Here is a 21,595-nt window from a genome sequence, read left to right as displayed (position 1 = left end):
TGGGTTCGCGCGTCGTCGTGTGTCTCGAACGCTTAGATATACCGCGCGTCGCGCGCGTGTTTATTCGTGTGTGTGCCTTTGTGAGTGTTTGTGTCTGTGTGTACGCCTGTGTGTTCAGCGCGCTGCGCTATGAACCTGGTGGCCCGGGTTTGATTCCCGCTCACGGGTAATACCAGTGACGATTATCTGAACCGATCCTGGGATTCCCCTAGGTCGACTCAGCCTCAAATGAGTGTCTGGTGCGGTGTGTAAGCATAAAGGCGGTCGGGCGTGGTGCTTGCACCCACCCCCTCGTGTACTGTTCCGGCCTTCATAGGTGCTCGCTAACAGCACTTGCCCCTAAGGTCCATTAAGACTATACGGGGGATCTTTGTCTTTGCCTGTGTGTACGGGGAGCGATAGTGCAGTGATTGGCCCGCTGCGCTATGGACCCGGCGACTCGAGTACAATTCACGCTCACGGCCTACACCAATGACGAGTATCTGAACCGGTCCTGGACAACCCCCCTGGGTAGACTCAGCCTCAAATGAGTACCTGGTGCGGTGTGTAAATATCGCCACGGAAAACAAAGGCAGTCGGACGTGGTGCTGCTCACCCATCGTGTGCCGTGCCGGCTTTCATAGGTGCTCGCTAACGGCACTTGCCCCAACAATCTGTGAAGGCTATACGGGGGGAACTTTGTTTTTGTATTTGTGTGCGTGTGTTCACACCACGGCGTGTGTTTTGCAAACACTGCCCCTCCGCACACCTTTAATAATGACTGCAGCTCATATTCTTTGGTTATTTCGGTAAAGTCACGTAGATAGAAAAATAAGAATAAAGTGAATGAAAATAAATGTGGTTTAAAAAATTGTATTCACTTTATTCTTGTTTTTCTATCTACATGACTTTACCGAAATAACCAAAGCATATGAATTCCTGCAGTCACGAAAGTTTTAAATAAAAATTTGTCTGCAGCTCAGTCACAGATATTAATTCCATGAATAATAATCATTATAATCTGGCCGACTGTTTCATGAAAGTCATCCGAATGCACGAGTCATCGGGGGCGCAGCTCAAGTCTGCTGAACCACGTGGGCGCTCGCAGTGTTTACTCTCTTGAATCCATGTAAGGGCTCTTCCCAGCGTGAGGGTGAAACCACGAGGCTCCTTTGTGCAAAACGCACGATGGCCTCATTTCCACGAGCACTGGCAAGCAGGCTCTCTTGACCCGACAATGACCCAGCAACGGCTAGATTTGAAGCTTTCGTGACTGCAAGGATTCATATTCTTAGGTTTTTTCGGTAAAGTCACGTTTTACCTACGTGACTTTACCGAAAAAACCTAAGGAGATGAATTCCGCCTCGGGGTTTTCCCAGTCTCGGAAGACAATACGTGCAGGTGGCTTCATGGAGAAAACTGGAATGCGCTGCGGCTTTCTCCACCAGACATGGGAGGGGGAGTTCAAGTTCATTTCAAGTTCAAGTTCATTTATTAGGTATAGCCCTGTGAGCCATTCGGCTCTTGAATCGGGTGCAACCGCAACAAACAAAAAACAAAAACATGAACAAGAAAACATCTTAAAGTGAATATATGACTAAGTGCAAACAGAAAATCCAAGAAAAGACGGCAAAATATTGCCGAAAAAACACCGTGCACCAACGCTGTGTGCAAAAATCCCAGTGGGATGCAGCCCATGCGAGTTTTCATGACAACTTGCCTGGTGCTAGCCCAGCACCCGTGCGTTTTGTGTTCCAATTTTTTTCAAAACCGGTAATTACCGATTATCCCACCTGCATGCGTCACGCAGAGATGGGGCTGCGTTGCCCTTGCGACGCCCGCATGTGGAGCGACGTGGTCACTGTAGGATGCAGCACAGCAAGTAGATCTTCATAATGTCGCGTTGTTTTTTTCTCCTCGCATTGCGTGGGGTTTCCCCCCCCCCCCCCAAGTTCTTCCATAACTTTCCCCCACGCGCGAAAAAGAAACGAACTCGTCCAAAGCTTCCCGAGCAGTGCCGTCACGAGGCCTTCCTGGAACAACAAAGAATGACAGTTCTATGAATTTTACTACTACGATTAGCGTATACTCTTTTAAAAATATAATACCGTGCTATTTTCGTGTACACGGTGTGCGTAACTTGGGCGCGATGGAACGATGTAAGCCAATAATAGGCCTCAATACACGTGGTGGAATGAGGGGGGGCTCGCCAGTGGGGGGGAGCCGGGAGGGGGGTGTCTGGGCTGAGCCCCACACTGAGGCCGATGTCACTGGTCATGGTCAGGCTGCGTGCCCGCAAACTCCAACCACAAACACACACACGAACCAAGTTCAATTCCCACTCACGGCCAACACCAGTGACGATTATCTGGACCGGTTCCTGGGCCTCTCCTAGGTCGACTCAGCCTCAACTGAGTACCCTGGTGTCGTGTGTAAACTTCGCACCTGGGGAGACAAATGCGTGGTACTGGCCATCCACTCCCTCCTGTGCCGTGCAGGCCGTCATTGTTGCTCGCTAACAGCACTTGCCCCAACAGTCTGTGGAGGCTATACGGGGGACATTTGTCTTTGTTGTTCCCCGATGCAACGCGACACTGTTTACTGAGCCGAGCCGCGCGCCCTTGTCCCTATTTATAATGATACGGGGCACATGTTTCAGTCGGGAAGGGCCGGAGCCCACCCACGCGCTATCGGATCCTCGCGTCCACACACGATCGTGCAGGCGGCAAACATTGTGCTTCTAATGCCCAGCACGTGCTACGCGTCCAGTATTTCAGTGCTACAGGCTTACTATAGTGAGCCTCGTCCTATACAGACACACTGGTGCCCCCCCCCCACACACACACCGGTTGTGAGCTCACTCACCTTTGTGCGCGGTTCTACGGAGCTGGTCGCATAGGTGAGCAAAACCTCCTTGCTGTGTTGGCTATTTATGGGACCTCGTTTCACTGCGGATGCGTGTGGCTCATTGGGTTCTGTGTGATTCACCAACCGCGCTTGCAAGTTGCTGGATCGTCGTGGCCACCATGTGTGGCCCCTTTATACTGTAGAAGAAATGCTATTTCCCAAATATTTAGCCCATTATGTATCACTCTGTTATTGGGCAGTGTCAATGACTAAAATGTCGAGTTATATTTTAATTTGTGCTTCTGTACTGGGTCCATCGAAGTCCCAATTTTAAAGCCACGTTATTGCATTTTTCTTTTGAATATCACAATTGGCAGAATTGATGTCCGCAACTATGTTCCATTCTACACTTGATTGACTTTTTATGCACTAACCAGAAGGGTGGCTTGGAATACCAATTATTTAACCCATAAAAGCCTCACTGAGTCTCAATGCCGTTTTGAGGGGTGTCCCGCATTGGGTTGGTTGGCCATTTCCATTCGTGAGAGTTGTGCTTCATGTGGGATGAAAACCAGAATTCCTAAAAAAACCCCACCATGCACACGAACGGGTGACGTTCAGCGCTGCCACCGTCTGAAACCCCTGGCAAGCCCTGGTGGCCACCTTTCTCAGAACTATCCATGCTCAAACCTGCTTAGCCTCCGAGGTCTGGCACAATTAGGCTAATTTTGTCATCGGCGTATGTCTGTGATCACCGGCACATTTAATCCGACAATTAACGTCTGAAAATAACGGCCCTCGTTCAATTCCAGGACTCGTCGCGTAGATGAATGTGAAAGAAATAAGCCATCTCCTGATACATTAGGCACAGCACAGCGAAAATGGAGTCAAACTCACAATCGCAGCTCGCGAAAGCTCCTGCCTCCCTCCTGACCACCAGTGTTTAGACAAAGAGCCGAAGCTTGAAGGGCAATGGGTGATAACGCGATACCTGACAACATGATACACACGCGTGCGTCTGACCTGTGCAGAGGCGCGTTGCAGGGTTCGAGTTACCGGAGCCGGTGTCAGGTCGGCGGTACCGTGCCGTCGGTGCACGCTGCGCTCCGTCTCCCGAGACGACCCAAGGAGCGCTTGCGGGCTTAGGGTTGTAAACACACGCAATGGTACGTGGAGTGATGTAGCAGCCTCGCTTAGCATGCACGCGCACAGCACGCAGGTTAAAGTGACGCTAAGCCTGGGCACGTGAGTTTCAATTCGGTCATGGCGCTTCTGCGGCCGTCTGGAGCGCTTTTCTTCCGACATTAGGAAGCCACTGAAGCTGTGCACTTTTAAATCAACTAGGTTGAAAACTGATTTCTTTAGAACCGCTTGTTGTGTTTGGTTTGTTGTTCTTCCCCCGCACCTCCGATACGGTGCGAAAGATCTTCAACATATTTTTCGATTTAAAGCTTTCGTGACTGCAGGGATTCATATTCTTGGTTCTTTCGGTAAAGTCACGTAGAAGGGAAATAATAAAATAAAATAAACATATTATGTTTTATTTTTATTACTTTATTATTTCCCTTCTACGTGACTTTACCGAAAGAACCAAGAATATCTTCAACATACCTACGTACATCAGCCACGGACTATCCACAGCTGACGGAAGGCACGCATTCGTACGCCGTCGCAATCCGCCATGGTCCTGCGACGACGCCTCAATCCATCTGGCTCATCGCTCCATCTCCACCGTGGCTCATCGCTCCATCTCCGCCGTGGCTCATCGCTCCATCTCCGCCGTGGCTCATCGCTCCATCTCCGCCGTGGCTCATCGCTCCATCTCCGCCGTGGCTCATCGCTCCATCTCCGCCGTGGTCCTCCTCTCTAGCGCGTTGCTTCCTCTGACTGCCACTCTGTCACCTGTGTCGTCCATGAAACATCATGCATTCCAACCACGACGTGTTCTGCACAAGCCCACTTACTTTAGTTTTACTGTCAATACCACGTCTCTGATTTGCGTTTGTTCTCTGATCCACGTGTCCCTCCTTCTATGTAATTTCAACCATTTGTCTCGAAATGCTTAACCGAGCACTTTAAAGCTTCCCCTCCCATTTTATTTGATCGACGAGTTTAAATACTGCACTGGTTTTACATTTTGGGCAGAGGATATTGCCTCCCGTATGTGTGAGTGTGACCAGGATGTCGGGAGCTTCTCTCGCTGCTCTAACGGCACTCCCGAGGCTGAGTTTGCGGAAGTTTTTTTATTTGGTCCAGCACAGCCAACTCAGCTGAAGTCTCCTAAACCTCTCCACCAATAAATACGAAGGAATACAATATTAAACACACACACACACATAGGCATCTGATTCGCCTTAACTCTCGCCATGTAGAAATGTCAAGTCACCTTCCATGCGCCGGTGAGCCTTGCGTATCAATATTTTTCAGCAGAATGTTTTCAGCAGCCAAACCCCCGGAACGATTTAAACTTCTCCGAGTCTCATCTCGGCAGGGAGGAGCAATAAATGGTCTGTTCGATCAATGTTGCGGGGGTTTGATAAATGTGACGTCACATGAAAATGCGCAACTTTAAATAATTATTGAACTGTTATAACAACACTAATTGTTATAACAACACTCCTACAGCATCAGAGTGCAGCGCCACATTAAATACGCACGACAATGACAATAGTTTAAAGCGATTTTAAGCATGTTTTATTTTCAAAATGGAAATATGTTTTTTTTTGGGGGGGGGGGGGGCAGAGCTTTGTGACGTCATATTTGAGGGGGGTCTGACTTTTTGTGACGCCGTGTGACGTGGGGGGGGGGGGTGTAAAAAATCGTCCAAAATCGCGTGACGTCATTTATGGACGGCCCTTAACCTGTGGTGCACGCACCCCCCTGGGGGTGCGAGATGCCCTTTCTGAGAACCAGAGGGGGGTGCAGGCTGCGGTGAAGGTGATGAAGCACTGGGCGAGAGCCCTCCCGCCAACACACGTCAATGTTGTCACCCTTGTCCGATGAAGTCGCGCCGTCGTTTCACAGCGGGAAAGAAAAGCTGCAGAAATCCCCTCTTGCTGCCCCCTCCCCCCTGTGGTCCCAGGTCTCCCTCGGGAAAAAGAATGACGCCCTCCGTGGGTTGTCACCTCGATGATTGAAGAGGTTAGGCGAACCGATGAGCCACGATGACGCACTCCTTCTCTCCCTGTTCGTTGTTATCGTCCTGATATGTTGGCCGGCGCGGTTGGCACCGTTGAACTTGCCTTGCCTCACGGGGGGGGGGGGGGCTACACGGGCAGTCGCGAGGAGGGAGCAAGAAGCAGTAGGAGGAAGCAGGGAGGAAAGGGTGCAGGGAGGAGCAGCAGTAGAGAGGAGGATGAGGGGCGAGCAGGGAGGGGCATGAGAGGGGGGTAGCTGTGTCCGGGCGCGGCTGTGGCGCCGTGCCGCGACTCGCGGGGTCACGGCCTCCCCTGTTGCTCCTCCTCGCTCGGGGCTGGGCAACTCGGCTTCCTGCGGCGAGGGAGCGAGCGAGAGGGATTCGTCTCTCTCCCACACCGAGCGCGAGAGAGAGAGAGTGTCTTTACTCTCACGCGGTCAGATCCTTTCCCCAATCCTACCGACGAGAGTGCCGTCTGGCATCCACAGCGAGGGGCTCTGCACTCTCCTGGCCGAGCCGGTGTCACCCCCCCCCCGAACCGGCGCACTCCAAGCGAGAGGTCCCCTCGCTCTGCTCACCCCGCGGGCTCTCCGCGCTGCTGCTCGACACCCGGCGAGAACGCAACTCTCACGATGATGCGCCTGGAGGGGGAGCGGGGAGTCCCGTGCGGGGACAAACCGCGCTCTGCGTAAAAAGTCGCCTCACTCCACCGCGCTCGCCCGAGGTCCCCTCCGTGGAGAAGCCGGGCAGGAAAAGGGTGGACCGCCGAGTGCATCGCGTCCCGATCCACTTCGCTTCGGCTTGGTTCGGAGCGCCCCCCCCCTCCTCTGCGGGCTGGGTTGGGGGAGGTCAATGGCGAGGAGGGCGGACGCGCGCAGCCTCATCCGCCTCCGACAGTCGGACGAGGGCGAGGGGGGCCCGGGCGGGGGAATCGTCGAGGCAGGGTCCACGGGGGTCGCTCAGCGCTCGCCCGAGCTGCTCAAGTGCGTGGTGGTGGGAGACGGGGCCGTGGGCAAGACGTGCCTCATCATGAGCTACGCCAACGACGCCTTCCCGGAACAGTACGTGCCAACCGTGTTCGACCACTACGCAGGTACGGCCACTAGACACTTGGACGAGCTCCTCGCCCGTGCAGAATGGTCGTCTGGTCGCTTGGAATCGCCCAAAGCCCCAAAATCACCACCCCCTGTATAGTCACCTGTCCCATTGTGCAGTCGTCCACGTAGAATCGCCTGGTCCGCGTCGTCATCACCCGCGTAGCCGTGGCGTTCGCGCAGACACGCGCGACCTGCACGGCGAGCGAGTTGTCGTGCGCTGAATCGGCCGCCGTCTCTTTAATTGGGGTCTGGTGGCTTTCGTGTTCTCCCAAGGGGAGTCCCGAGCACGACGTGTCGTCACCTCAAGTTCCTCGCGGACACGCGGTGTCCTCACGACGCCCGAGTGATCCCATTGTGATTTGTTGATGCACGAGTTTTAAACAAAAATGTATTTGTTGGAAAACCTTTTTAAAAAATCACAGGCATTTACTTCGAATGTACAGTATGTTCATAGTTAACGTGACTGCATCATCATCATTGTGGATTGTACGATCTTGTCCATCCCGTCCTTACGCTTGGTATTTTAAAAAACCCAGCATTATACGTGTAAATGTGATGGTAATAATGTCATCATTACCATCAAATGAGCCCTACCAACGACGGGATATTGCGGATCCTATAATGCGAAAGCTCATCAAAGCGTAACGTGATTGTGTGTATATCATGATTTATGGGATCACGTGCATTACAAATGGAAATGGTGTATAACGATTTGGTTGGAACAACATTCTATGGATGTGCTATGAAGAAGGACGGAAGGATCGTTGCCTGAAACGTCGCCAATTGTATATATTTCCTATTAAGGAATTGTTGTTAACGGGTGTGTTGAGCTGTTTTTCTATGGATGATGTCATTCAAGTCTAACCGTGATTATTTGTAGATATTGAACACACTGATATAATTAACGTTTTCCCTCATGCTTCCTACACACACAAAATCACAAACAAAATATTGCTTAAACGTCGTTTCTAAATTTTATTCCATTAAATAACTCACAAATCAGATTTACCACAGATGAAAATTACATACCTTAAGCTATTTAGCACACTATACATCCCTGAAATAAATATTATAAACAATGTATATAATGATATTCTTAATTGCTAAACATATGTCAGCCACAGTTTCATTTAACACAGCGTTGCTCAACGTTTTGCTGAGTCTCACTCCTCGAATAGCACCACACCTCCCGGTAAAATCGTCATCAAATTATGTAAATAATAATATATATATTTTAAACTCAACACATTCGTTAACAACATTGCCTTAAAGAAATATATGTATACATATAATAAGCGACGTGTCATGTGACTGCCCCTTCTTCATAGTATATAAAGGAGGGCCATTGCCCGAAACGTCACCTATTATATATAATTTTAAAGGCAGTGTTATTGACGAACGTGGCGACTTAATGTTGTTTGTATTAATTGTGCTTCTGCGCCACGTAACATCACCAAATACTGTAAAAAATAATTACTCGCAACACTAAGAATATGTTAATTACACGCTAATGACCTTCCTGACACAGCACAGGGAGGCTCGCAAGGTGATGGAGAGAACGAGACGTACAACACGAGATTTTAAAAATATATTGATGAACGCAAAGTAAAATAAAGAGGACAGACGAGATAGCACAAATAATACAGCTCCGTAAGTAATCAGGGCAGACAGAACAGTGCACAAGATTGTACAAAACAAGCGGCACATAGAGCAGAGACGAGATAAAATATATTGCACAAGAAGGTACACGCGAGACACGGGAGCACACACGACGGCTGTGTGCTCCCCTCGATGCAGACGAGAGGGCGACACGGGAAGACGGTCGGCCGATGTGCAGTGAGAGCTTCATGTTAATTGCTGAAATGAAAAAAAAATCTTGCTGTCTCTCCAATTCAAAGGGGATTCCAACGTATTTGTGTTCTACATTGGCCTGATTAATGGTGTCGTACACATACATTGAACACGAATAATCGTGAATTGACTCCAATAGATTACAAAAGGATTACGTAAAACAATCCCCCCATGCAATATTCTAATGGTCACCCACTCTTTGATGTGATTCATAGAATCGCCAGGGAGCTCAGACGTCGTTCTGCTCCCACTTTCGAGCCCAATGGCAATTTCTACACCGAATATATATTTACAAATGATCGCGCCCTTGACAACCCGTCACGGCTGCGAAAGCGTTAAACAAAACAGAAAAGACAATTCGCTTTAACACGTAGGATTTCGCGACCAATATTATTCATAGAAAAGTGTTTTGGGTTAGATCGCGTAAGTATGAATGTGTCGCAACCCTCCACCACCCGGCACAGCCAATTAGTAATGGATTTGTCACGTAAACAAAACGCCGGTGTGTTGGAGAGTGAATCCACAACATTTACAATGTGAGTACGACGTTTCGTTGGTAATTACATCCAGCATCATCTGGCGATTTGCCAGAATATGAAGAAAGTACAGTTGTATACAGGACTTATAAAGTAACACATTTTTTTATTTAAAGCTTTCGTGACTGCAGGGATTCACATTCTTGGTTCTTTCGGTAAAGTCACGTAGAAGGGAAATAATAAGATAATATAAATATAAAACAATAAAAATGCTCACGTTTAGGAAAAACCGGCACTTTTTTCAAATTTTCTTGCTGTGGATTTCACACCTGATGATTGCTTGCGTTTCAGTCGAAACGTCGTGAGAATATTTTTTTATTGTTTTATATTTCTATTATTTCATTATTTCCCTTCTATGTGACTTTACCGAAAGAACCAAGAATATAACACATTTTTGTATAAAAATGGCAAAAACATTTTTTTTGCGTTTGGGGCATCGTGACGTGCGAGATTTCTGGGCAGCTGTCCCTCACCCTTATCGCCGTCATTGCTATACCGTCACAAATTGCTCCATGCACCAACAGCAATTACACGACCGTCGATCATCTATCGGAGGCCGTTAATGATGATTCTCACACCGCAATGCTCACAAGAAGACCTGTCGATGAAATTAGGATTGATGGATTCATTTGGTTATTTACAAAGACACATAAGATCGCGTGAAAGACGAGGGCACAGAGGCATCCGTCACTGCTCATCGATGCAAAAAACCTTCACTACTGGATTGTAAAGTTCGCGTTTCTCCCCGCAGTGAATGTGAAAGTCGGTGGAAGTTGCTATCTCCTGGCTCTCTATGACACGGCGGGACAGGTGGGTACGGCAGATTACTCGTAGCGGGATCCTCGAGGAATTGCCGGTCTCAATACGTAAGCACGCCGTGCCACGAACTGCACTGGGGATGAGAGAGAGAGGGAGGGAGGAGGAGGAGGGGGTGGGGGTGCCGGAATTCCTCCGCTGCTCGCTCGACTTCCCGAGAAGAGCGTGTGACGTGGCGGCTGTGGCAGACACAATGTGTGCTATTCATAGCTTGGCACGGACGAGAGGGGGCCCCGGCCAATTACGCACAGCCCCAAGACCGCATGCCCATGTGCCGCACCGCCCGCCCGCCCGCCCCCCCCCCTCCCACTGTCGTCCACCACCCGTTAAAAAAAAAATCTCAGATTTGGTTTTCATCTGTAAAATATTTGCAAACCCGGACGTTAATATTTGCTGCGGAGGTATTTGTTATATGGTGCTATGCCATTTGCAAAATTGCCAAATGGCATTTTCGCACAAAAAATATTGGCAGGATTTAATACATGTGCAGGCATGATTCATTCTTTTGAAATAAATATCCGTAGAGACAGGTATAATTTAACATCTTAATGGCTATATATACACATAAAAACGTTGCTACTGCTTTCACTGTTAAAACTTTAAATGTTGAACTTTTATTTCATATTAGAAAATTGAAATATGAAATACAAACAAACTCATACTTTTTGGTTCTTTCGGTAAAGTCACGTAGAAAGAAATTTAATAAGATAATTATTATAATCATTATTTAATTAGAAAAAGTAAATAATTATATATTTATTTCCTTTCTTTCTAATAATTATTATTATTTTAATTAAATTTCTTTCTACGTGACTTTACCGAAATAACCAAAGAGTAATTCCTGCAGTCACGAAAGCTTTGAATCTAACAAACTCATACTGTAATTCTGAGACATATGGTGAACACATTCTTTATTCCATTTGTAAATGTTATATATTTTTTTTAACAATGAGAATCATTTGAATGCTACTGATTGTTGCAGAGTTAGTTAATTAACAGGGCACGTGTGCTAGGGTAAGTCGTGAATACTCTCACCTCTTTCAAGACGTCAGCCCAGCATGGAAGTGTATGCCACAAACCCTTGAGGGAGGTGCTCAACTAAAGCTCCCCCTATTCGAGTCCTTTCTTTTTCCAGCAGTGGCATGAACAAGCAATTACAGGGCTACACCTTGACCTTTGCTGGAGTACACGTCCTGACAAAACTAAAACACAAGGCACCAGACAATTCATAACCCACACTTCCTTCGTGGTGTCCGCGTGCAGGAGGACTATCACCAGCTCCGGCCTCTCTCGTACCCAAACACGGACATGTTCATGATCTGCTTCTCAGTGGTGAACCCGGCCTCCTACCACAACGTCAAGGAGGAGTGGGTCCCAGAGCTGAGGGCCTGCTGTCCCGACGTGCCCTACCTCCTAGTCGGCACGCAGGCAAGTCCTGGGCACGAAGCCAACGAGACGCAGAGACAAAGCTCGCGTGTGCAGCTCACCACTTTATTTTGGTGATTTTCGATACGTTTTTTGGTTTGGCCATGTTTGTTTGTTGTAGTACAGAGTTAGACTGATGGTCTTAATCTAAGTTGTCTTGTGGTTGCTGTTGTTGTTTGACTTGCATCCCACTGGGATTTTTGCACATTTTTATGTACGGTGCTTTTTCTGCAATATTTTACTGTCTTTTCTTGGATTTTCTGTTTGCACTCAGTCACATATTCACTTTAAGATGTTTTTTGTTCATGTTTTTGTTTTTTGTTTGTTGCGGTTGCACCCGATTCAAGAGCCGAAAGGCTCACAGGGCTATACCTAATAAATGAACTTGAACTTGAACACACGAAGCCGGCCTGCTCACGTACTATCCCGCCACACAGAGAAAATATGGGAATTGTGTCTATAATTATACACCGCTACAACTGCATGTTTCCGGAAAAGAGTGATTAGCCTTAAGTGAATTAAGACCATACAAATGTATGTGACTATCTAACGTTTGTTTGTAAAGATGTTTAATGGTTAACTGAATTTTTGTGTGCAAATCAGAGGCATTCCTTACAATTTGTCACAATCCATATCTACGCAGCGTTTCACATGGCCGTTGTTTTTTTTGTAAGCGATGCCTTCAGATTGATCTGCGAGATGCAACCAAAACCCTCATGAGACTCAAAGAGCTGAAGGAGAAGCCTATGACTCACCAACAAGGAGTGAAGCTTGCAAAGCAGGTACGCGCACAGAGGACGCTTCTGTGCTGGGGAATGATACAATCTCAAGAGGCATTACCGTGCCCTTCACCGCGGCAACGCTGCCGCCCAGTGATATGGGGGATACGGTAGGGATCGATAGCGTGCTCTCATTGCGGATGTAGTTTGATTCCATTTTAAGGGTCATGTAAAAATTATTGCTTTCACCCCTTGGTTCATCTCACCACTCGATGGGAAGGCAGCAGTGGTTGTCGTATGGATACATTCATCCCCCTGGCACAAGAACGTGGATTTTCCACCGCCGCCTTAAGCCAGTTAACGGGGATGATTGCAGCCTAACTCTTGCTGCATTTTCATCCTTCAGATAGGTGCGCACTGCTACTTGGAGTGTTCGGCGCTCACTCAGAAGGGGCTCAAGGCTGTGTTTGACGAGGCCATCCTCACCATTCTGCAGAGGAAAAAATGCAAGCGTTCGACGCGTTGCCGCTGCTGCACCATCACGTGAGTGGGCCCACGTCCGCACCAAGGATTGTCGGCGGCACACGGACAAGTGCAGACGCTGTAGAAGGTGGCAATTCCTGACAATCCAAGTAGCGCTAAGCTGGAGATGAAGCTTCTCAAGCCGATCACAGTATTTAACAAGATTCGATGACTGCACCGTGAGCAGTGAATGCTCGGCTTTCAAAAGCTCTAAAGATGAGAAGTTCATGAAAGGTTGATTTAGACAGGGAAAAGAAGACGATGCATAGTGCTCATATCATTTTAATTAAACCCTTGGTCATAGCTGTGTTGAGTTTAATTTTGACAAATGAAACATTTCAATCTAAATATTTAAAATATGTGGTATGTGTTGTGCTTCGACATGACTTGCATTGAAATATGTAGAAGAGCTGTTGGTGTTTCAAGGTTTCACTTTGACATCTGAAAATGTTATATTGTAACGTTTTCTGGAATCTGATATTTTATTCAGTATTCAATTTTACGAGAAATTGTATGCTCTTTTTACTTAGCATATGGCATTGTTTTAACAGCACATTATTTGAGACTTTTTCTGAAGGAAATGAAAATTCCATTGGAACTTTTTTCTATGTATTTGACAATAGAGTTTGTTACAATGCAATCATTTAAATAAAACGCCCTTGTTGTTTGAAAATGACGTGATGTCCTCATGAAGCGATATTATCGATCCAGGGCTGAGTGCATATATGCTGTGCACATTTTATGCAATGCAATGTTAAAAAAATAAATCCTCTATTTTTTTGTAGACTCAAATGTTTTGTGCCGTGGTGCCTTCGATACCTTTGTAAGATGCTGTTTCTCCTCGAAGAAGAGTTTGGAAGCCAGTGAAAGTGAAAATAAAGTGATATTTTATACGTATCGTGACACTTATGCATTTGTGTTTTAAGGATCCATTAAACCAGTGGTTCTTAACCTCTACTGCAGCCGTGCACCCCTTTGGTTCTCAATCGTAAAACAATATGTTAGTAAATACAAAGGTTTGATGAAACAAAGTAGTTGGACTTACGTGCCCGTGTTTTATTTGTGTTTCGATGATTTACCTTCTAAAACAATCTGGCATGTCTCGCACTCCCATGAAGGGCACCCCAGGTTGAAATCAAATAAAGACACAATGAAAACACAATAATTGAGCCACTTTCTGCCGTGTAGATTGCTGCCGTGTATGTATATGTCATCATATATGCTGCCGATGCTGTTGGTTGTTATTTCTGGTGCTTTGTAATATCACAACTCGGTGCTGTGCTGCCGTACAGGCCTCTGTCTATGATCCTGTCGCTTTGCCAATGTGCCATTCAACTTGAGTGAAGCCGATCTTCGCCCTCGAGAGGTTTCTTGTGTCAAGAGCTCTCTGCTGCCGGCGCTGAGGGCGCGTTCCCTGGGTTCTTTGTCGTCGGATGTTCACCGGTGACTCTTGACGTGGCACCTCCTTAGCCCTGATGTTGCCGCCGCTGCCGCCGCATCATCGTTGCTGCGCCTTCTCCGTCGACCGTGAACGACTGCGTTATTGTGACACAACGGCAGCCCCACCGCTCCACGTGCTCAGCACAAATGAGACTTTCTACCCCCCCCCCACCCCAGCTCGTTAAAGTCACATCGAGCAGATGAAACAAAAAGTCGTTGCCGCTGGCTACTGAGGAAGTAGCGACGCCAGGCCCAGCCCTGGTACGCTCTGGCTAATTGTGGGGAGTCGAAGTGGAGAGCGCACCATGTGTGACCGCCACAAGGCATGGCTCCAGGTTTTTTCTTAAAAAAACAACAACATATGCTCTCAAAGAAATTATGCTTTTTTTATGACACAGTGGAACACTTTTCTTGAATAATATTTGTCAATGCTAAATTAGCATATTTTACTCAATTAAATAATCCCACGTGCGAGGCATTGTGTGCAAACGACTTGTAAATGTTTAAATGCAGTGTAGCATACGGTCACTTGCAGCACTCGGTTACAAATATCGCTTTCAAGAAATCCCACGTTTGCTAAACATTACGAGACATTCACTTGATTATACCCATTGACTATAGTAAATGGGATCATCCTATGCATTATGTACACCAACACACACGTGTTTCTTGATGGGCGCTACGGTGTTGACCCTACAGTGCACATATCACCCATGCAGTGAACACCCTCCCGATGCCTCGGCAGTGCTTGTGCTTAACCACAAATATTTATTTAAAAAGGACCACGAAACCAAAACACTTCTGCCAGCCTTCATCAGCTGAATAATCCATTTGGAATGTTTGCTCTGTTAGAATGTTAACAGCACCAAATATGAAACGACTGTATGGTATTCAAACACATTTAAGCAACACTGTAAAACAAATCAAAATATAATTTTCGATGTGTCTATGGCTGACTCATTGTCTATTTATCTATATTTACACATTACTTTCTGTCGTCAGGAAAATGTGGCATACCATGCTGTGAATATAACCTAATACCGACCACAGTGCCAGATTAAGCTTTGTAGCACATGTTATACAAAAAAAATAACACGTAAATATAACAACACTAATTGTTAACTTGCATAGTAAAGGAATTGTATTTTTTCATTTGCTGTACAGCCAGATAATACGACAAATCGCTAACCTGAAACACCCAGTCATTCATAAAAGTTGAAGGCCGTACAGTACTATAGTAATAGAGCAAGTGCAGAATCACTGAACCGGAATTGATAGTTCGAAAGCATTTAACGCGGGGCCCTTGAAAGTGCGGGGCCCGTAGCATCTGCTGCTTCTGCTACTAGGAGAATCCGGCACTGACCTACCGTACTGATATATTGAACGATAAATATTGGATTCACTTTGCGTGATGAATGTAGTGGTCATGGCTTATTTGTGACCTGCGTGGGGTGGGATGTGCTGGGCTGCACTGCCCAGGCTACCTTCATTGGCTATTTGGGCTGATGTTGAGGGCAGGAAGAGCTCTATCCTACACCTCCCTGAGTCAGTAAGACGCTTCAATTGCTGTCAAACAAAATAAACCATCGGCACACTTCCATCTCCCCACCCCGCCCCCCCCAAAGGCTGAAGCGATAAACAACACCATTGATTCTGTCAATACGGAAAACATGAGCAGTATGTAATGTTGCCGGCTATGGGGCCAATTTCCTGCCGCAGAAACTCCCCGTTCTGTCGGTTTCCCATTGACGCAACGAGGGCTGCTCGCTAAAGGCTATCTCCGGTGTCTCTGCGAAGCTCTAGCCCACTGCCTGGAAAGATCAGCTGATTTAACAGCTCATAATTCGTCACTACAAGCCACACCACAGCATCTCTACCAATTAAACGGTAGCAAAGACAATGTCTTAACAGAGGTTGTAAAGCAACTGGGTTCAACACGTACCGTACTCTTCACGGTTTATAAGTCGTGCAACTCCATGTGTATGTGGACTTATTGGCGGTACACCGGTGCAGCATAACATACTGGTCCAATAAAACAGTCTAAAATCTAAATTTGAATCAGAAAATCTGTGTATCAGTCTTTAATTGAATCTGTTGGCAAATTTGACGCGATCCGAAGGTTTATTAAGTTTACCGAGACTTGCTAAAACAAACAAAAAGTCAATATTGACCCATAGATTTGGGTCCGTGGCACGCGATTTTATGGGCTGACCAGGAGGTCGAGCACCTGGAGCAACAGCAGCAGCTTTCCTACGCTAAGAGACTGTGACATCGTATTCGTTATCATCTTGAACCGCCGATGGATAGTATGGCAAGTAGAGCATTGTGATCGTTAGATTCGGATTATTGTAATGGCAACAATGAGGTCAAAATAGAAATCTCTCGTGAACAACCACATGCTACTGAAGGACAAGGTTTTCTAATATAGGCAGAATTGTTCATGTATAGGCACGAGGCAAAACACAGAGCAGCCAATTGTCATCAGGCTGGGTGCTGCTATACTGCAACAGACTGTAAAGCTTTGTGTTCAGCTGCACATAACATTCGTCTTCCGACTGCTTCGAGATCACGTAAACTGATTTTCACGCACCCCGCAAGATTTTCTGATCGGGGTTGCGAATCGTGGGAAAATTAAAAAAAATTAATTATTGCGATTTTCTTTAAAACCGTGCCACCAGTGTACCGCCAATACGTTAGTTTGAAGTGTGTGGTGGTGTGGCAATGTGGCCTAGTGCTGGGTTGGTGGCTGAGCTCCAGATGAGAGGGGCGCACCACTCATCTTGTGTCACGTGCACCCAGTGTCGCATATGGCCTCGTGTTTTCGAATCCCAACACAAGCAGGGGAAATTACAAACGTGTGCAGCTTCAGAGATGTGAAACCATCAGATTCCAAGCTGTCTTTTCAGTATATAGGCATGGAGAATGGAGAGTGTAAAGATACTAAATATACATTAAACAAGTTGAATTAAACAAATGTATTGAAATCGTTCTGTATGTACTGTAGATGCTATAAAATCGATTATTTGTATTAAACTAGAGGCATACTTTTAAGCACCGTGCATATGTTTTTATAATGTGATTATGGTGCACTGGTGCCACGTATATGTCGTTTTATTGACCATTTGGAATAGCAGGGTCTTCCCTTGAGGATCAGTTGACTATCTCATTCCTAAAACCTTATTATTTTCTATATTACCGAACACAGTACGGTACTTTACATGTTTATATACAAACACAAAGTAATTTTTTTACGACCCATAGACATGTCCACACATTTAGAACAACCAGCCAATGTGAACGATGCCAAACAGTTATTCAACAGCTGCCAATCGTAAATTTCTTTGAACTTCCATACACAGTAGCCACTAACCTTACAATTGTTTTTTTTTTAAAGTCTGACATTGGTCAGAAGTGAAGGAATTTTTCAGAAGAAACCCTTCCAAATGATTGTCCCAGTTGATGGATGCCCCGAGGGACGAGATTTCAGAGCCATAAAACTGCAGCCTGTGTGCCCTTTACCTACAAAGCCACGGGATTCCGGAGCGCACAGCTCTTTCAAAGCGCAGCCCCAGTGCCCGCAAGCTGTTCTTCCAAATGGCACTGGAGTTCAGTCGCTTTTTGATCTCCAGAATAAAATGCACTTGTTTTGAAAACAATAAAAAAAATTCTTAAAAGTTTGTTACCTATATAATGAATTCTAAATTCCAACGCTTATGAATTGCAAAGTTTCTTCTCTCGACTTGTTATTGCTTACGCAATTTGACACTGCTGCATATCGCACATACACACATATATATGTACCCTCGCCACTGTTTCCTGAGCGATATAATGCAGCAAATTTTATTTCCTCCATGGATATTTACCTCCGATCACATTTAACTAAATACCTACTGTTATAGCCAAGCAATGAAAGAGCAACTGTTTGAATATTTGAAAAAATTAATTGCCAAGATAATGATTCCAAAGATGAATATGGCATGTCATGGTTTGAGAACTATGTTGTAGTTTACTCCGAAACTGTGCAGTATTAAAATGAAAATTCTTAAAATACAAAAATAAAAATCATTCAAATGTGTACTACAGCCGACTAATTTTACTGGATCCAACTCTAATAACCTCTGATGACTGTAACTCCCATGAAGTTCATTAGAGTTCACGAGGTAATTGCCAGTCAATTATTAATCAAATGTTAAATAATATAGTTTACGTTCATCAATGGGCCAACAATAAAACGTAACTAAGCATTAAGTCACAGGTGAATAAGGTTACGAACAACATCCGCACATAAAATCACTTTTTGGGGACAGAGATTTCAAGGGACACTCAAAGGTGTCACCACAATCTAGTGCAGCAGCAAAATCAACAATGCCCTGTGCATTCCGGCACCCGCTGTCTAGCCAAGGTCTTTCCTATATCCTCGAGCATTTAGGTCACCGTTACTCCCTATAGGAGGTAAGGCAATGCTAATGGAATGCATTACTGCACAATACTGGTTGAATTATTTAGTGGCCCTGCTCGATTTACAGAAGTGTTTCTGCCCTTAATGGTATAAGACATCATGCCCTTGTTTAGCAAAACCAGTTTACACAGCCTGAATAACATTGCTCATTGTTGTAATGCTTTTTTCTGAATGGTCATAGATATCATTTAAAGGCTACGAAAAAACAAGGTCACACTAAATGAACGCGCAAACACGACGCGGGGGTGTAGGCTCCCATTGGGTAGAAAACAGCTTCGTCAACCCTGACCACACACACACCAGCAGCCACTGCACTTCAGCTAAAGAAACCAATACGAGTGAATACAAGTTGAAGGCCTTCGCTCACGAGAAATCGGAATTTGCATTTGGCTACTGATGCGGTCGTTGTAGCATTCAAACTACGAGGCAGCGCTTTCATGAGAATGGCTCTAGTGGCGACTAACAGAGATCTCACTCAGTGCAGCATGCCAGGAGCACGTAAAGAGTGGGTTCAGTGTCTCGCTCTGTTACCTTTCGAGTTTATTTGGCTGCTTTGTTTCTGGCTGCCATAAATGTCCACGTGATTAGCCACTTCGTTGAGCTATCATTTGTGGCCATGTCGCTTCTGGAAAAGAGCTATGGAGTGCAGTGGGCCTTACCTTGTAAAATAAAATAAAAATTGTTTAGTAAAAGTTTTAAAGTGATGCTGGATTGCCTGCTGGTAGACCTCGGCAAGGTAAGGTATTTACCATGTTTACCGGGTAAAAGGGTAAAAGTAAAGGGTAAAGGTGTCGACATGCCAAAGGGTAAGGTAAAGGGTAGGGTAAATGTAGCACGGAAAAATTACCGGATAGGGTAAAGGTAGCGTGAAGTATTACCCGGTAAATACCTTGATTACCGCTCGCTAAAAGCTCTGTGGCGCAGTCCATGGCCTCCATTTAAAATTGGAATCATCGAGAGTATTCTATACGAGCTTTACTACCCGGCTTCGCCCGGGACTTGGATTCTTGTCTTGGATTAATGCACGGCCCACGCGGAGGGTGGGGGGGGGATGCGTGTGCATTATTGCGCCCCCCCCCCCTCCCAAAAATATACAAAAGTCTATTGTTATAATTTTTGCATGGTGTACAGTCTGGAAAGTACCCACATGGCATATTTCAAGTTTGTTGCATCTCGGGAAGTACGCTAAACATTTTGAACACACACATTTCGCTTATATATATGAATGAATAAAGCGCTCTACGTAGCATTTACCTGTTATAAACCTTGTTCATGTGTAGTACCCCAGTAATTACCCTGTAATCGGGTAATTTGTATGGGGTAAGGGTAAAATGTAGGGTAAAAGGTAGGGTAAAGGTAGGCTCGTTGTTTTAACCTTTTACGTTTTACTTTTCCGAGGCGTACTGCTGGCCAGAACGTGCCCCAGGATCCTCACACACCCTGACCATTGTGCAATGTTCGTAAATAGCAAGCACGCTGTTGGGTTACCAGGCTGGCGAGACTCAATTTTCTGAATTAAAATAAAAGTTGATTTAACTGGGATGTATTCGTTTCTTTGCGTAAAATGATTTATCAATCATCCCGCATACCGAGGTTGCGAGAACACGTACTTCCTTCAAGAGAGGGCAGCACCTCCCCCTTCTCATCGAGACCATCAAGGTACCCGGCACAGGTTTTTTGAAAGGACATCCCGCAATTATCCATACCCACAAATTGTCAGATTTATACAGAAAATGGAACACAAGAATGAGATGATGAAAATGGCAGGTGCTGTACTATAGTGATTCTGCAAACCAAACCGTGCAACACCCTGCCTGACTCACCTCCTTGCATGGCCCAGGTATAACTTGAAAAGTTGTATATTACACCATTGGAACCTCATTTGCCAGTAAAAAAATATGACAATTGGTTTTTTACCTTTTTATCTGGCAACAAAACTGACACTTTTTTTTACAAGGAGTCATGTTTGCATAGACCACAATACCTGCAGTCGTAATGCAAACAAAAAACATAACTCTGATAATGTATGCCCTGTCCTTGAAATTGATTGGTCCACACCCGAGACAGCTTTTCTTAGAGCCTAGTGCGCCTTTTGGCGTCATCTGGTCCAACACCATGTGAGACAAGGCTCTAAGGAAAGCTGTCTCGGGTGTGGACCAATCAACTTCAAGGACAGTGCATACATTATCAGAGTTATGTTTTTTGTTTGCATTACGACTGCAGGTATTGTGGTCTATGCAAACATGACTTCTTGTAAAAAAAGGTGTCAGTTTTGTTGCCAGATAAAAGGGTAAAAAAACAATTATCAAGTTGTAAATTAATTACGAGTCTTCAATTGGTACAATTCTTGGGTCGTTCGATAAAGTCACGTAGATAGGTTCAAATAAAATAACAAAAACTACGTTTTTTCCTGATGACGAACGCTTGTGTTGCAATCGAAACGTCGTAGTTTTTTGTAATTTTTTTCTATTTTCTTTGAACCTATCTACGTGACTTTACCGAAAGACCCAAGAATATGAATTCCTGCAGTCACGAAAGCTGTAAGTCAAGATTTAAAGGCGACTATATTTAACATATTACAGTTAAAGTCGTGTCAGAACAAGCACTGCAAACTCAAGTCTGCTTGTTTCCTGGTCTAACACTTAAAAAAAATAAGCATGCCTATGAAAGTGATGGCCAGGAGATAACCTAGTTTTGAAAATAATTAAGGGAAAGTGTTTTCTCGTTGGTGATTCTGCGAGTCATTTCGATTGCACAATTTCTGCAGA

General features: G+C 45.6%; 1 protein-coding gene across 1 annotated transcript; it reads left to right on the top strand.

The window, feature by feature from the left end:
- The first annotated feature begins 6,427 nt into the window (after window positions 1-6,427).
- LOC144719775 (rho-related GTP-binding protein RhoQ-like) lies at window positions 6,428-13,825 on the top strand. Its single transcript, XM_078595957.1, has 5 exons — window positions 6,428-7,055; window positions 10,198-10,256; window positions 11,526-11,690; window positions 12,374-12,469; window positions 12,813-13,825. The coding sequence occupies exons 1-5, from the start codon at window positions 6,815-6,817 to the stop codon at window positions 12,951-12,953; spliced, it is 702 nt and encodes a 233-aa protein (XP_078452083.1). The 5' UTR covers window positions 6,428-6,814; the 3' UTR covers window positions 12,954-13,825.
- The last annotated feature ends 7,770 nt before the right edge of the window (window positions 13,826-21,595 follow it).

This window comes from Lampetra planeri, chromosome 7 (genome assembly GCF_965212315.1).
Source record: "Lampetra planeri chromosome 7, kcLamPlan1.2.h2, whole genome shotgun sequence".
Lineage (NCBI taxonomy): Eukaryota > Metazoa > Chordata > Hyperoartia > Petromyzontiformes > Petromyzontidae > Lampetra > Lampetra planeri.
Note: the sequence above shows the minus strand (reverse complement) of the source record. Positions and strands in the feature narration are given on the sequence as shown.

Bases quoted from the DNA above. Each gene is read 5' to 3' on its own strand.
- LOC144719775 (XM_078595957.1), top strand. From the start codon at position 6,815: ATGGCGAGGAGGGCGGACGCGCGCAGCCTCATCCGCCTCCGACAGTCG. The intron at 10,257-11,525 runs GTGGGTACGGCA...GTCCGCGTGCAG, and splicing joins TCTATGACACGGCGGGACAG to GAGGACTATCACCAGCTCCG. The intron at 12,470-12,812 runs GTACGCGCACAG...TTCATCCTTCAG, and splicing joins GAGTGAAGCTTGCAAAGCAG to ATAGGTGCGCACTGCTACTT.